At 39.2% G+C, this 14,947-nt stretch overlaps 1 protein-coding gene across 1 annotated transcript in view; it reads left to right on the plus strand.

Moving 5' to 3' along the window:
* LOC115822763 (protein lifeguard 3-like) overlaps positions 1–14,947 on the plus strand; it is a 110,127-nt gene that overhangs the window by 22,099 nt on the left and 73,081 nt on the right. Inside the window, exons 9-10 of the mRNA XM_030786681.1 lie at positions 7,355–7,442; positions 7,883–7,904. Of these exons, the coding sequence (XP_030642541.1) occupies positions 7,355–7,442; positions 7,883–7,904 (110 nt within the window). The remainder of the gene's footprint in view (positions 1–7,354; positions 7,443–7,882; positions 7,905–14,947) is intronic.

Consider the following 14,947-nt stretch of genomic DNA (forward strand, 5'->3'; position numbering starts at 1 on the left):
TACTGTAAAGTCTGATGCTTTCTTGGAGCCAAAAACAAGACTGACTGCTAACAGCAGGCTACCGAAAAATTTGATGGTACAGTGCAGTATGTTTTTTTTTTGCAGTAGTAGAGCTGTGAGCCACATGCACCAATTGACTTTCAATCATCATTCATCCTCCTTTCTAGAAACCAACTAAAAGGTCAGTAACATCATGCTGAGAAATTAAAATTACATTTGTGAATCTGGTTTCCCAATTTGTGAGATAAGCCTATAATTTATGCTAACTAAAACAAGGCTTAACTTGGCGTCCGATTCGCAGCGTGAGCTGACAGATGTGTTCTGAGCAGAGTAACGGTGTGCAGTTCGCAAACTGGTCGTTCTTTTTGAATGGCTCCTTTTAGTGATTCGTTCATACCGGTTCACCAGCACAACTGAGTTTCTCTTTTTTTCTAATTCAGCTGTTCCCAGTCAACTGCCGATTGCATGTATCGCTACGCAGCGCACACAGCAATGAGCTAATAACAATCAATAAAGAGCAAGAAAGTGTGGAGTAATGCAGCCAAAAAAACAGGTTGCAGTAACATTCACCTCTTAAGAAAATAGACTTTATCTTCATAGAATTTATCTTACTAAATTGACAAGTGTTTCCATTTATCCAGGTGAATTAATCAATTTTAATCTTTGTATAACAAACAAAAGGATCTGAATGGAGTTAAACTGCTCTGGTGTCTCGACCATCAGCCCCCTGCAGCGCTTGAGAGCTCGCGCTTGAACTCGGACAGCTCGAGTTCGACATCACGTGTTCAAACTCGGACAGCTTGAGTTTGAATCTATGAGTTCGATGGTTCATGCAGTAGACGAGTCTACCCGAACTCGTGGCTCAGCTCACATTCAATAGTTCATGCAGCAGAGCAGATGATTCTATCCGAAGACTTAACACATGTTCTGGGTCATTCTGTCAATTCAGTGGATACATCATTCAAGTATCCCATAAGGTCTAGCCAGCAGAGACTTCTTTGACAGTTTGGAAACAAGGAAGTAAGAAGCTGAGAGACAAGCAGGCTCCTACACCATTCCAACTGGTCCTGGTAATTTCTACCATGTTCTAGAACACTCTAATCAACTATAAATTGAGAACAGCTCATGCAGTAGTTCTCTAGTCAGTTACTAGTCAAATTGCAAGTCATGACTGAAACCAAAGAGCTTAGTGAGGACCTCCAGTTGCACATTGTGGCTTCTGACAAGACTGGGAAAGGCTATAAAACTATATTAAAGTGTTTTCATGTGCCAGTGGCCACAGTGCAAAGTATGATCTAAAAGTTCAAGCAGTTTCACTCTGAGAAAAATCTCAGGGTGCGTGGAGTAGCCTAACTTTAATAGGAGGACGACATTTTCGGAATTTGCAGCTTTAAAAACAACAAAGATGCTGCTAACCCTCACGTATTCAGTGTCTTAACTTGTCTCATATGCGGTTTCTATTTTCTGGGCAGGAAACCTCAGCTTGTAAATCTCACAGCAGTGATGAAGTTCATTTGAAGAACTTGTGGAGTTTCGTTTTGACATGACTTTGATTAGAAACCCTATATAACCGGATAAAGTTCAAACATACTTTCACACTTGCCTCCTGCCAAATCTCTGTGAAATTACTTTCAGTTTAGCCATTGTCTGTCTCCCCTGATTTTTAAGAACACCTGTTTCTCTATTAGATTGATATATATGTGGGACTCTTTGTCACCTCTTTGTTGGAGTGTAACCTCTTATTGAGTGTTACACACCAAATTTGAGTCTTTGCCCCTTATTGTTCTGTTTATCCCATTCCCATACATGGTTCTTGCCTAGTTATTTGTTATCTGAGTTCTGACTGATGATTTGGTCCCGGTATTCTCCTTTTACACAGTAGTTATTTCTTGTCTGTTATGAACTTGACCTGTCCTGAACTTGACCCCTCTGTGTTATTTATCATGTTACAGCTGAAACCTCAGTTCCTCTTGAATTTCAAATTGCATTTAGAAGTGTCACCAATTTGAAATCTGTTTCTCACCTCTTCTATTTTGGATTGCAGATTTCCCAGATCTCTTATTCCGGCATGCATCTGTAAATTGGATGTATCCACATGATCTGGATGTACATTTCTCTCAGATAAAGGCACCGTTTCTGTGAACGAATAAAGTTCAATAACGTAAAGAGTCCATAAAAGCCCCCCAAAGATTAATACACAATCAGTAACCATGTTTTGCTCAGTTACATAACAAGTATGTATAGCTTCCTTTTAAACAAAACAATTTTAAAGAATATACAGTGCATACCATGTGTCATTTTTGCTTCTGGTCAGATGTCTGGGAAAAGCCAACAGCCTGTTAGAATACTCCTTGACACACTGACAGAACAAAACTGTTCAACTATTTAATCTACAGAAGACTCCTCCTTCTATATAGCTGCATGCTTTTACACTCTGCTGACCTTTGCTTAATGAACTGAGAGTTTTTAAGGGGGAGACACAAATTAAAACTGTAGTTTTAGTTTGAGGCATGCTACGTGGTATTCTTGTTTTTACTGTAATGTTAGTGTTAGTGCGTTAGTGTGAGTGTTAGTTAGTATATTAGTGTTAGTGTATTAGTGTTTGGTAACCACTTACCTTCTTCAAGCTTTCTATAGTCTCAGTGTTTCTCACATGTCTTGGTTGCTATCGCTTCTTGAGCCCCTGTCAGTAGGCGTTCTGAGGACTAACAGGTTTTTAGAGTAAGTGTCACTACCTCTCTAACTCAGTGTTTGGGAAACCTTAATCTGAGGCAAAGTACAGATAAAAAAAATCCATGAAGATCAATTAAAGTCACTGACTTAGTTGTAACGTAAGTACATACTTGTTTCTATCTGAGAGGCTCTTGTACATATGTTCCACACAAATGAATGTGTCGTCACGGCGTCAGTTGCAAGGTGATACCTAAATCGAGAACTCATGAGGGATGTAGATGCTCATGTGGATCGTGTTACACCACCAGTGGCTAAGTCCTGTCAGTGTGCCAGATCAGCAATCAGTGTCTGTCCTATGGGAGAGAAATACTTTGACATATCAGGATATTTTACCTCTCTAAAAAAAATAAGTGCTTCTCAACTTGGGTTAATAATAAATTGGGTTTATTGGATTTATTGCTCTTGTGACTGGCCAGTGATCTTTGGTTCTTTGTGTTCATTGTGGTGGTGTCCAATGAAAAGATGCAAAATATCATAGGTGGATACCAAGGTCCCTGTTTCTAGTGGTCAGAGGATAGCTTGACAATATTAGCACAATTTTGATTTTGTCAAAAATAAAAGAGAACTTTCCCAAGGTATTGATATCATGTCATAGAAGTTTAATTGTGGTTTTTGTGTTTAGCTATGCCAGTCATTCACTATGTGTCTATCTGTCATACTCACAAAAGAGACATAATGGCTAAGATAGAGAAACAGGACAACAGTCAGGATGGTCTTCACAGCTACAGAGAGATCTGTTTCTTCTTAGATGTTGGAACATCCATTAGGTGAGAATAATGGAACGTGCCCCTTTCCTGTCAGCATGAAGCTGTATGAACTAAGGTGGGAAGAGTACACGAAGCTCCACACTGTTTAACTATCTTTAAAAGTCACAAGACACAACACTCAAGACTGGATGGCAGTGAAATTTCAACTTTTCGTATGCTGACTAGAGCTACAGTGACAAACTTTTCAAGGCTCTAATGAAAAACTCCCAAACACACCCACCTACTCATTCACTCAAACACCCACCTTTTCTCTCTCTCTCTCTCACACACACACACACACACACACACGCACGCACGCACACCTACCCTTTCACTCACGTAAACACATGTACAGACATGAAAATGTCCACTGACATAGACTGAGCAGACAACACAATGGTTAACATAACTACCTTTCAGTTCCTTTAAAGCTTTAGAATTGTCACATACTTTCTTTGTCCTTTCTTTTAATCCCTTCATTTTTGTCTGTGTTACACTAAGCGTTGTAACCTTTTCATTTTCCACTTCTCCTTTTCTCCAGGGTTTCTCAAAGTAGACGTCAGACAATCTGTTACGACACATTGACAATTCCCTCTGCACTTTTGATTTCTTCTCTTGAAACGCATACAAAATGATGATTTTTAAAAATTTTGTCACCTTTGAGTATCAAGAACATAAATTTGATGAAAATCACAGAAATCAACTGAATATTCACAAACTGTATGAAGCATCTGAAATAAATCAAACTTGCAGACAATTGTACACACTAGAGTGCCAATGGTGCCATACTGATTGAAGAGTAAACTATTTGTCATCATTACTCCATCCTAACCTTCCTCTCTGCTGGCCAATAAGTAGTCTGTTTTTCCAGTCTACCGATCACCTGTTAATTACACTCGTTTTTCTAATAATCAGTCAGATATACAGTAATCACCTTCACCTGTCTTTGGTTTGACCTGTGTGTGTTTTTTCTCCTTTGGTTTGGTTTATTGTTGGTGAAGTCCACTCTGTTTTGAGAGTTTTCTGAGTCTGGTCATCGTGAGTTATGCCTCTCAAGCCTAAATCTGTGGAACTTAAATCAACCTGTCATTTAGCCCTTGTTATTCTGCTTTTAGCTTGTGTTTGACCAAAGTCTTGTTCCCTGGGGGCAATCTTCAGGCATAATGTTGTTCCATCCATGATCTAAAACATCCGGTTGAGCCGACGAATGCCTTTAGGATATGAATGCTGGAGCAAGAGTTGGACATCTCTTGTCCGTAATGACAATAGATCTCCAGGAGGAATATTGGCAATCTCTGACAAAGACAATTATGGGAGTTTGTTTCACCCCTGTAGGTACTGAACACAAAGAGGAAGATTACAGTCTTTACCAGAGAAGGGCCAGGAAGGAAGCTTTAAGCGTTAAAGCGATCAACAGTGAGGGTGAGAGGCCAACGCTGTAATATCTGATGTCTTTTGCAATGCAGCCTAGAGTTCTGCAATACAGATTTTAAGGAACCAAATCTGAGCCAACACATTCCGTATACATCCATACTCTAAAGAACAGGAAGAGGGCTGGGGAACAGAAATGACAGACATTACAAAAAGGAATGACCACATGTCCACAAAAAGAGTTCTCTGCTACATGTTTAAATGACAACCATAAAAAGGCATTTTTTACAGCACGACTGACTGCAATAGCAATCGCATTATGACTTTACTAAAGAACGAAAAGGCAAGATGTTAGTGATATCTAACACCCAAGACAGTAATCATACTTATCCCTGGAGGGTGCTGTACAGCGCCTTTTCAAACCTAATTCCTTGACCTGACTGTTTACAGTCTCTGATCATGTAAGCTTGGTCATTATTTCCAGTCATGATACATTTTAAGGCAATAAGTGTTCAAATGAGGACTGCACTCTTTCTCTTCTCTTGAACGGGAGAAGCCAGTGGATGTGTTCTAAAGCACAACTGAAAGGCCTAATGTATTGTGACTGATAACAAAGATCTTCCCCATGATTTGATCGTCGAAGGACTCCACTTACGGAGAACACATTCAGTTGGTGTATCATGACATGACCAAGATAAAAAGTTTTGAAAATGAAACAGCACGAACAGCAGACAAACTGAGATTCTTAGAATAGTGGAACAGAATCCGTCAGCTGTTCTGTAGTTCGGACAATAGCCCTCTGTCGAACACTGAGTTGACATTACACATTAGTTGGACGACATTAGATCGACGTTTTATTGACCGTTTTATAGAACGGGCTACAGTTTTCAGAGAGGAAAGTTAACGTGGCAAGTAAAACTGATTTATGAGGTTAACTGTACTGCGCTAGTTGCTTTAGAGTAACCTGCATGTTATGCTGCAATAATACGCTATTTGGTTAGTCTGGCTGCCAGGTGATGTGACTGATGAGCAATTGAGAAAGGTCGTGTTTCATAGCCTGGAATAACTCAGTTTGCATCCTTACATTTTATCAGTGATTAGAAAACTGTTTAAACAAATAATCAAAGGCTCATAAGCGCATTCTTTGAAATCATGTTTCATATTTTTGAAAAATGAACGTGTTTGAGTACAAACCGTCTGAACTATGACGACACATGGTAAATGTTGTTGCTGAATGGAAAATCCAATACACTTCCTGTTACGGCCTCCCTTTGTAAAACAAAATATCATGTTAAATATGATAATAAAGGTTGCAGACCCCTGATCTATCAAAAGAGGCATATTTGCCCCCTCTCCCACCAAATAAAATTCATCTGGAGCCGCAAAGCCTATTTGACCCTTAAAATAAAGATAACACAGTTTATTGAATTTTATATATAGTTATACTCTATATATAAAAACTATCGTTTATAATGCATTTATGAAATTGTAGAAATACAATAGGCCTACAGCATTAGATTTTTTTGGTTTATTTTGGTTTATTTTTATATATCACGAATAATATTATTATTTTTTAAAAATGTCACTATTGCTATTACTGCTATTTCTCACCTGAGTCATTTATCTGTATGATTTTATTTGCATCTTTTGTTACAGTGATCCTGTGCGTCTGTCCGTAATCCAGTATCCAGGCATTTATTGGGCTTCATTGTGAATTTTTTTTTTAAATGCATTGATCAGGCAAAGAGAACAAAATAAGTTTATTCATTTATGTGACATATTCTCACCCTGTGTTCTCAGGACTTGTTTTACTGAATTTTCTCTGTCATTGGACATCTCTGTAATATTACCGGCGTTCATCGGTGACCTGTGATATAATGAAAAAGCTTAGGACATGTAGAAAGCATGTGGTTATGTCTGAACACTTTGATGTGTTTCTTTTATCAGCGGTGTTTTCTTTGTCACTTACCTGGTCCGGGTCTGCTGTGAGGGACCTAGGTGAGCTTCCTTACGTTCTCTCTATATGAGACACCTCATTTCACTTTTCATCTGTTGAGTGCATAGCAGGATGTTACTTTTTGCATCACGAACAATCAACCACTGTCTTTAGGAGGCGTTACCCATGGAATCTAGTTCTGTTGGCTGTCTTTGTGAGTACCATTCTGCCATGTCAGCAGAGTGTAAATTTGATGCTACTCCTGAGCAGTTTACAAATATGTGGCTTATGTTTGGCAAGCTAATAAGTTTAGCTTTATTTGATGTGTACTTCTAAAACAGGTAAAATTTCAAATGTTTTTTTCAGCATATAAATGAATTAATCATATCAATCATATGTACTTCTTTCATAGACTCTAACCTTGTCCTACATGACTGGAACAATATCAACGTCAGATTCAATATCAGTCCAGCGACACTGTGTAAAATGTTTGTTGTGGATCAGCAGACAAGTTTGTCGTTGTAATAACGGCCTTTTTTCCCTCATTTCTCGTTGTTTTTTTTTTCAGTTATCATGACACCAAAGCAGTGTTCCTAGCCATTGGAATTACAGCATTAGTGTGTATAACTGTCACCGTTTTCTGCTTTCAGGCCAAGGTAAAGCAGCTTACAAAAGCCCTGCACTGACTGAGCTGTGAGACTCTTATCAACTGGGCGTGTGTGAATGTGGCTTTGTTGTCAGTGTCAAATAACTCCTTTACCTCAGCTTACAATGATCGCCTGTCCTCCGTTAAACATTCACGTTTTTTCTCGTAAATGTGTCATGCTAGGCCCTTCCAAAATCATGTTAAATTTTCATGTTTCCAAATTTCTCCAGATCAAACAGGAACTTCCTTTCCATGTCGCTCTATCATTTGAAGAGTGTGAAATGTGAAAGTTTCATTTATGATTGTCTTTATCTTAAATGACTTCTATGTACACTGATACCAAGAAAAACACACATTCACTCACTCACACACACACACACACACACACACACACAAAATCAATCAATCAATAAAGAAATCAAACTGAAATTTTTTTATCTTTTCGTGTAGGTGGATTTCACATCCTGCACTGGTCTGTTGTGTGTCCTGGATTCGTCACAGCCTTTGTGCTGTCCTTTCAGTATGTAAGTGTCCCTGATCAATGAAATGTATGCATAGAAAGCAAAGTTAATGAAGAAGTATGACTCTATGCAGTCAAAATCATGCAGATTTGTTTCAGAGATAATTACCGAAGTAAGTTTGCCATTTGAGTATTTCCAAAAGGTTGATTCCTCTGATTTTTGTTGAAAATACCTTAAGTTCAGATCTTACTGGAGCCAATTTATGGTTCTTAGTGGTTCTGTGAGTTTGTAATGACCTGTTCAGTCACTGCTTAGAAGTAAAAGAAGTAATGATTATATAAACTGACGTTGAATACCAAGTATCAGTTTTACAAAATGTCTGTGATCTGTCAGGTACCTTGGCTCCACATGTTGTATGGTGCGATTGGAGCGATAGTTTACACTTTGGTAAGACTGCAGAAAATTCATTTTGTTTCTATTGGTGTCAGCTGTATGTGGATGGGCTCTCCTCTGCATAGTATTACAGTGTTCCATCTTTACTTTTACCCTTAAAGGAAACAGAAGACATTCCATCAGTCCAGAGGAGTACATCTTTGGAGCTCTGTCTTTATACGTTGACATTGTCCAGATCTTCCTCTTCCTCTTACAGATCACTGGTGCTTCCTCAGAGTAGACAAAGTTAAAACGTTGTTACCATAGTACAACAAAGTGGAAGTGTATTGTGTCGGTGTTGTACTTTCATGATAACAATGCTCAGCATCAACTTTTGCTAATATAGCCTGATGTATAAGTTTCAGATGAATAATTTATTTATTTGCAGTATAGTTTTTTAAAACTTTGGGTTTTTTTCACATTTAAAAACTTTGCAAAATCTTTGCCTTTGCACATATATAGATGGTCATTTACACCTGGTTATTTACATGTGATATGAACCAGAGGTACCAGCAGAAAACACTTGTTTTTCTCTCAGGTATTGGTTAAAGGTGCCTGTTACCTAAGACACACATGGTCAAAAGCCGTGTGGGGTCTGGGTATATCTTTGCCCCAGGAGTGGTTTTCCTTAGACTCAGTAACCATGTGTGCAGAGGTGTCTTCTCTCCTCTCCCCTCCTGCTTCGCCTGTACCATCATTGAGCCTCAATGAAAGAACACTACAACCAAAATCCATCTCTGCACCTTTTTATTATGATTTACCAACATACACAAATGCCCAACAGTAAACTGTAGGATTGTTGGCAGGACATACTCAGAACCATGCAGGGATGGGCAGGAGATTGATCTAAGGCCTGTAAGTGCAGGATTGAGAAATAAATCGATCAAAACCCTGTAAGCGCAGAATTGGGAAATCAATCTCGTTTCCTGTAAGGGTGTACGCTGGCATGTTTGTCTGCCACTGCTTGCTGGAACAGTCTATGCCATTTTTCCCCAGCAATCCTTTCTGTTTAATGTTTTGGACCATAGGACTACCTGTTTTCGTGGACTATACCAAAACCCAAGGATTGCAACCACTGGATTGTGTATCTCAACTAAGCGTCGGATTATTCAACCTGGTCCGTTTGGATTTGTTTTCTCTCCCGCAGGCGACGCTAGAGCTTCACCGGCCTAACTCAAGCCCTCTCTGTCACTGACACCGCTGTCTGCCCAGCGTACACGTGTGTAAGCCTCTCCTTCCTCACGTTTGTATGTTGTCTCTTGTCCTCTCTGGCTAATTTGCCAGTCTTTGTGTGTCTGTCGGCAAGTGTATTGATGGTCATCCTAACTTGGCTGTGTGTAAGCTAGCTCGCCATCCTGGTTGCTTAGACTTGGACAGCCTCACACGTTTCGTCATGCATCAGATGCTGTGGATTATCTACATTTGTGGCCTCTCCATAGCACCACATTTGACTATGGGTTACTTGTACTCCTCAGTGGACCTTCTAGAAACGAACTTCACATCCTTCCGTCTACCTGCTGGATTTTACAATCATTGTGTCAACATGCATCGCTCGTTGGCCTCGTTATACACACTGAGGCTCACGTCATAGATTTTGCTGACAGGCTTGAAGTATCCGTCATTCCCACTATCTGCTCTGTGCTGCCCACTTGTTCCCCAGCCAGGCAATGCTGAGGTGGTGGTGTTGACTTTGGCAATCTCCATTAGTGATAAACTGTTGATTGTAGGAGATTTTAATATTCATATTTGTTGCCCATCAAAACCTATGGACAATGGGTTTTATGCCTTTTGGAGTCTTTTGATCTCATTCAATCAGTGTCAGGTCCAACAAATCTGGGAGGGTCACACACTAGATCTTAAATTATCATCTGGTTTCTCTGTCTCCAACCTTGTAACTGTTGATACTGGTGTCTCTGATCATCTTATGGTTGTGTTCCAATCCACATTGCCTGTATTAACAGTCAGGGAGTGTAGTTTTACTAAGAATACTATTGGCTCAGCCTGCTTCACAATATTTTTGTGAAATATTTTGTGCCATGAGATTGAGAGGACAAAAAATAATTTTTTTTTTTTTTTTTTTTACAAAATCTCAGGTCTCAAGTCAAGTCAAGTCACTTTTATTTAAATAGCACGTTTAAAAACAGTTCGTGTTTGCATAAGAACAATGCTCCTTTCCAAAACAGCCATCATGTAGAAAATTATAAGCACAAAATCCTGTTGAAAAAAAAGAACAATTTCAAAGTTTATTGCTGTGTTTTATTGCGGTTCATTTATTTTCAAAAGTTTCTTCAGTAACATTGTAGTGTTTGAGACTTCTGATAAAATGTAAAAGTACAAAAAAAGGGAAAAAACACATCTTCAAATGACATGCAAATATGGATATTAAAACCAAAGTCCCTGTACAGACAGCTGCTGCATACTCAACATGCAGAACAATTTCATAAGTACCAATTTGTGGCAATGATTTCAGGATTTCTGAAAATCGTTTGTAACAGTTATACACAACACATTATTCAAGGTTCTAAATTTTCATCTCTGATAGGGTCAGTTTGTTAGGAGACATAAACAATATACCTGAATAACTGTTAAACAAAGTGATCAATATACTCAAGAAAATCAAATGAGTGCATCCAAATCTCCTATCATGTTCCCATAAATAGTTTGCTTACAATACACCACAAGAGACAATACCATGGACATTAACAACCCTCATGTCATAAACCTGTAGTCCCCCCCCCGGCCATATACCTGGTACTACAAAGGGCATCCTGGGTTCTTTTATCAACCCAATAAATTAATTTAAATCTCACTGTTTGTTGTCTGTATTGTGTCCTATGTCTTTCTATATGCCTGTGAGATACATCTACTTTTCCAAATCTTACAAGACACAATGCTCAGTGATTTAAGTTAAATTAATGAATTACACGTTGATAACTTATCCAGTCTTCTGTTTCACTTTGAGACTGAGTTTGTAGCCTTCTGTTTCATTTTGAGACTGAGTTCGTGGCCTTCTGTTTCGTTTTGAGACTGAGATAGTAGTAACCTTGACTATGGTTTCAGGGTTGCCATGGGTGCACATGTGTGTGTGCATAGACTGCAAACTCTGATATCATCTGACAAACTGTAAGTAAAATATAACAAGGTGAGACAAACCTCCGATCTGAGCACTATAGCGCTAATCAAAGTCATTCTAGATACTGTTGGCAGTGTGCAAAATTACAGCTGATGACAATAAAATTTTATCTGTAAGTGCTCTCTCTGATGTGTCTGTATCAAATATAGGAATGGTGTGAGGATTTGACAGACCAAGACCCAATCGCAGACCCACTGAGTAAAATAAGATTTATTCAGAACCAAAAATCAGAATCCAAATCTCAAGAACAGTATCCAGTCCAAGGTCAAATCCAGAGGGCAAACAAATCCAAATCATAAGGCAAAAGAATGGTCAAAACAGGATACAAACAAGGTCAGAGCCAGGGATCCTCAGGGCAACCAAATCCAAAACGTAAAGCAAAAACAGGTCCAGGTAAACACGGTCAAAAGTTACAGATCACAGGAGGCAAACACACAGACTGGCAGAGAGAACAAAAGGTCACAATCTGACAAAGAACAGGTACAAACACAGGACTTAAATACACAGAACAATGAACAGCAGAGACAGACTATTGGAGGAGACAAACCAGGTAATAATAGGGATCAGGTGGGGGGCGGGGACAGGAGACACAGGGACAAACAGAAGCACATGGCAAAACCAAAACAAACAAAAGCACAACTCGACAATACACAGGATGGCCAGCAGGGCGGCCAGATTCCCCAATCCTGGCAGATATACTGACAAATGGTGTTGTTACCACTAAAGGAGAGAATAATAATACAAAATAATATGAATAGAACAGTCTTTTTAATAGTTACATCAAACTGGAATTCATTTACATCTTACAAAATTACAATACACATAGGCTGCCAACACCTTTTCAAATTTTGAAACCTTTTCATGGCTTTTCAAAGTTCTCACTTGCTGCTCCTACGCTGCTCCCCTCTCCTGTCCAAGCTCCTCTACTCCTCTCTTCTCCCCAAGCTGCTCTGCTCCTCTTTCCTATCCCTAGCTCCTCTGCTTCTCTCTCCTCCCCAAGCTGCCCTGCTCCTCTCTCTTGTTCAAGCTGCCCTGCTCCTCTCTCATCACCTGCCCTGTTCTGCTCAAGTCTGCATTTAAATGAGAATTGACAAAGGAAAAGGAAAAACCTTAATATAAAGTGAAAGCACTGATGGCGTGACATGATGATGACAAATCTGACAAAAGACTGAAAATGCACCAAGGGACAATAAACTTGAACTAGCTTGGCCATTCAGTGTGGTACTTTAATATCAAGAAATAAAATCATGACTGGATTACCTAGAGAAATCCATTGCTGCATAAGTTATCACTTAAATTAATGAACCACATGCTGATAACTTATGTAGCCTTGTTTTGTTTTTGAGACATGTAGATATAGTAACCTTAACTCAGACGATACAGAAGGCTACTAAGTTATCAATGTGAGGTTTATTAATTTAACTTGAGTCACTGAGCGTTGTGTCTTGTACGATTTGGAAAAGCAGACGCATGTCACAAGCTACATTGAATGCTATAGACCAGTGTGTCTCCATCCTGGTCCTGGGGGACCCTTGCTCCGCACATTTTCCATCTTTCCCTGCTCTACCTACCTGACTGAACTCATCAGTGGCACTTTTGATTGGCTGAGCACACCTGATTTAATCAAGAGCATATTAATCACACTAATCAGGTGTCTTCGGAGCAAGGATAGACAGAAGATATGCAGAGCAGGGGTCCACCAGGAACAGGAATAAGAACCACTGCCATACACTACCGCATGCAATTGCCGAATGTCAGAACCGTTTAGACTCAACATATTTACCGATTTAAAAATCCACATCCACACAGCACAAATTTTCATTTAAAAGTATTTGCATGCGGAGGACAAACAATAAAAGGAATAACAAAATTACAATAATTTTGCTAAACTCGTTTTGCTTATCTTTCAGGTGTGTCTTCCAACCTAGGCTGCACAACCCACTCTTTACGCACCGCAGTAGCCTCTAGATCCACATCTAACATCAAATGCTCGAGCCACCTCGCTTGGCCGTCAAAAGGAAGCCTTAGGCTAATAATGGAGATGATGAACCGTCATCTAATGTGTGAGTGTGTTTAGGATGATTATCATGGTATTCTTATCAGGAGAACTAGGAAGCTACAGTTAATGGTAATGTTAACCATGTGGTACAAGTTAATGTTGGTTGATAAACTGGCTGATTGTCTATAACATCACATCAGTAACATAAGCGACTGACTGGCATTAATGCAAAAACCCCGTAGCTAAATACCACTGGTAGCCCAAAACTGAACGAGACAGGCTGAACATCAACTTCACATCTGAGGAAAGCTTGCTAGTGGTGTAAGTGTCGATGATTTGAAGTGAAAGCAGAAAAATTAAGAAAACAGTAGGCTACATTTTCCAGTTTGTTTTCGTCAAACTGTAGGCTACATGTCCTAATAAAACACTGGGATTTGACTATCGGGTTCGACCCAAATGTAAATGCAACCAACACTATTTTCGATGTAGCCTACTAAGGCAATAGGTTATCTAGTCTTTTCCCAATGCCTCACAAAATTACGTTAGCCTACCTAATGTTAGCTGGTCTAGTTTTGCTAACTAGAAAGTGTCAACTTTAAGTTTTTCTCTCAAGATTTTCACTGATGTGGTACCCTTCTTTACATCAGTCTTTAATCCACATAGACATTTTTTCTCGCATTCCTTCACATGCTTCTTCTTTTCCCTCTTTCTTTTCCTGTTCTGTGCCCCTGACAGTCTCTTTTGAGCTTTCTCCATCTCGACTCATCATGACAAGTTGACAACTTGGATCACAAGATCACAGGATACCGCAAAGCTTCGCACTCTAGGATCTTTTATGACAACATTTTAACTCTCATCATTCAGTGCAATTGCATGAAGGTAAACAATCCGATTTCAATCCGATTACGATCTTTACTTCGATTAAAAAATTTCATGTAGTTTGGGTTATCCGACTGAAATCCAATTTCATGAAATCCGAAAGAATAACCGGGAGTATTCGATTTTGATTGGATTAGATATTGCATGTAACTGATGCTCTGATTTCAGTTGGAGTTTATTTGCGCGTTCCTGTGTAAAGCGCAGGCCAAGAGAAGGGCACAGAGACAGGAGTGGCAGTGCAGAATTTTGCGGTTTATTGGAGGAGGCATCAGTTCACTGTGAAAGAAAGAAGAAAATCCATTAAACTTTGTAAACCGAAAGTGAAACAAAATAAAATCAAAAACAAAATAATTTTATACAACTAAACAAAGTCTTCTCTGGCCTCTGATGATAGAGGTCTAAAACCAGCAGAAACCAGTTTAAATAAATAACCAGTGCTCTGGTACTCCGGGACAACAGACAGGGACCTGCAACAGGGGCAAAAGATAGGAACAAAAGACAGGGACAAAAAAAAACAGGGAGCTCCCACACACATTCATATAGTTTGGTGGACAGAGAGGGTGACAAACAATAGAGCATGGCTAATATATAAATATATAAGGTTATGGTTA

The sequence above is a fragment of the Chanos chanos genome, chromosome 10, assembly GCF_902362185.1.
Source record: "Chanos chanos chromosome 10, fChaCha1.1, whole genome shotgun sequence".
NCBI classification, from domain to species: Eukaryota; Metazoa; Chordata; class Actinopteri; order Gonorynchiformes; family Chanidae; genus Chanos; species Chanos chanos.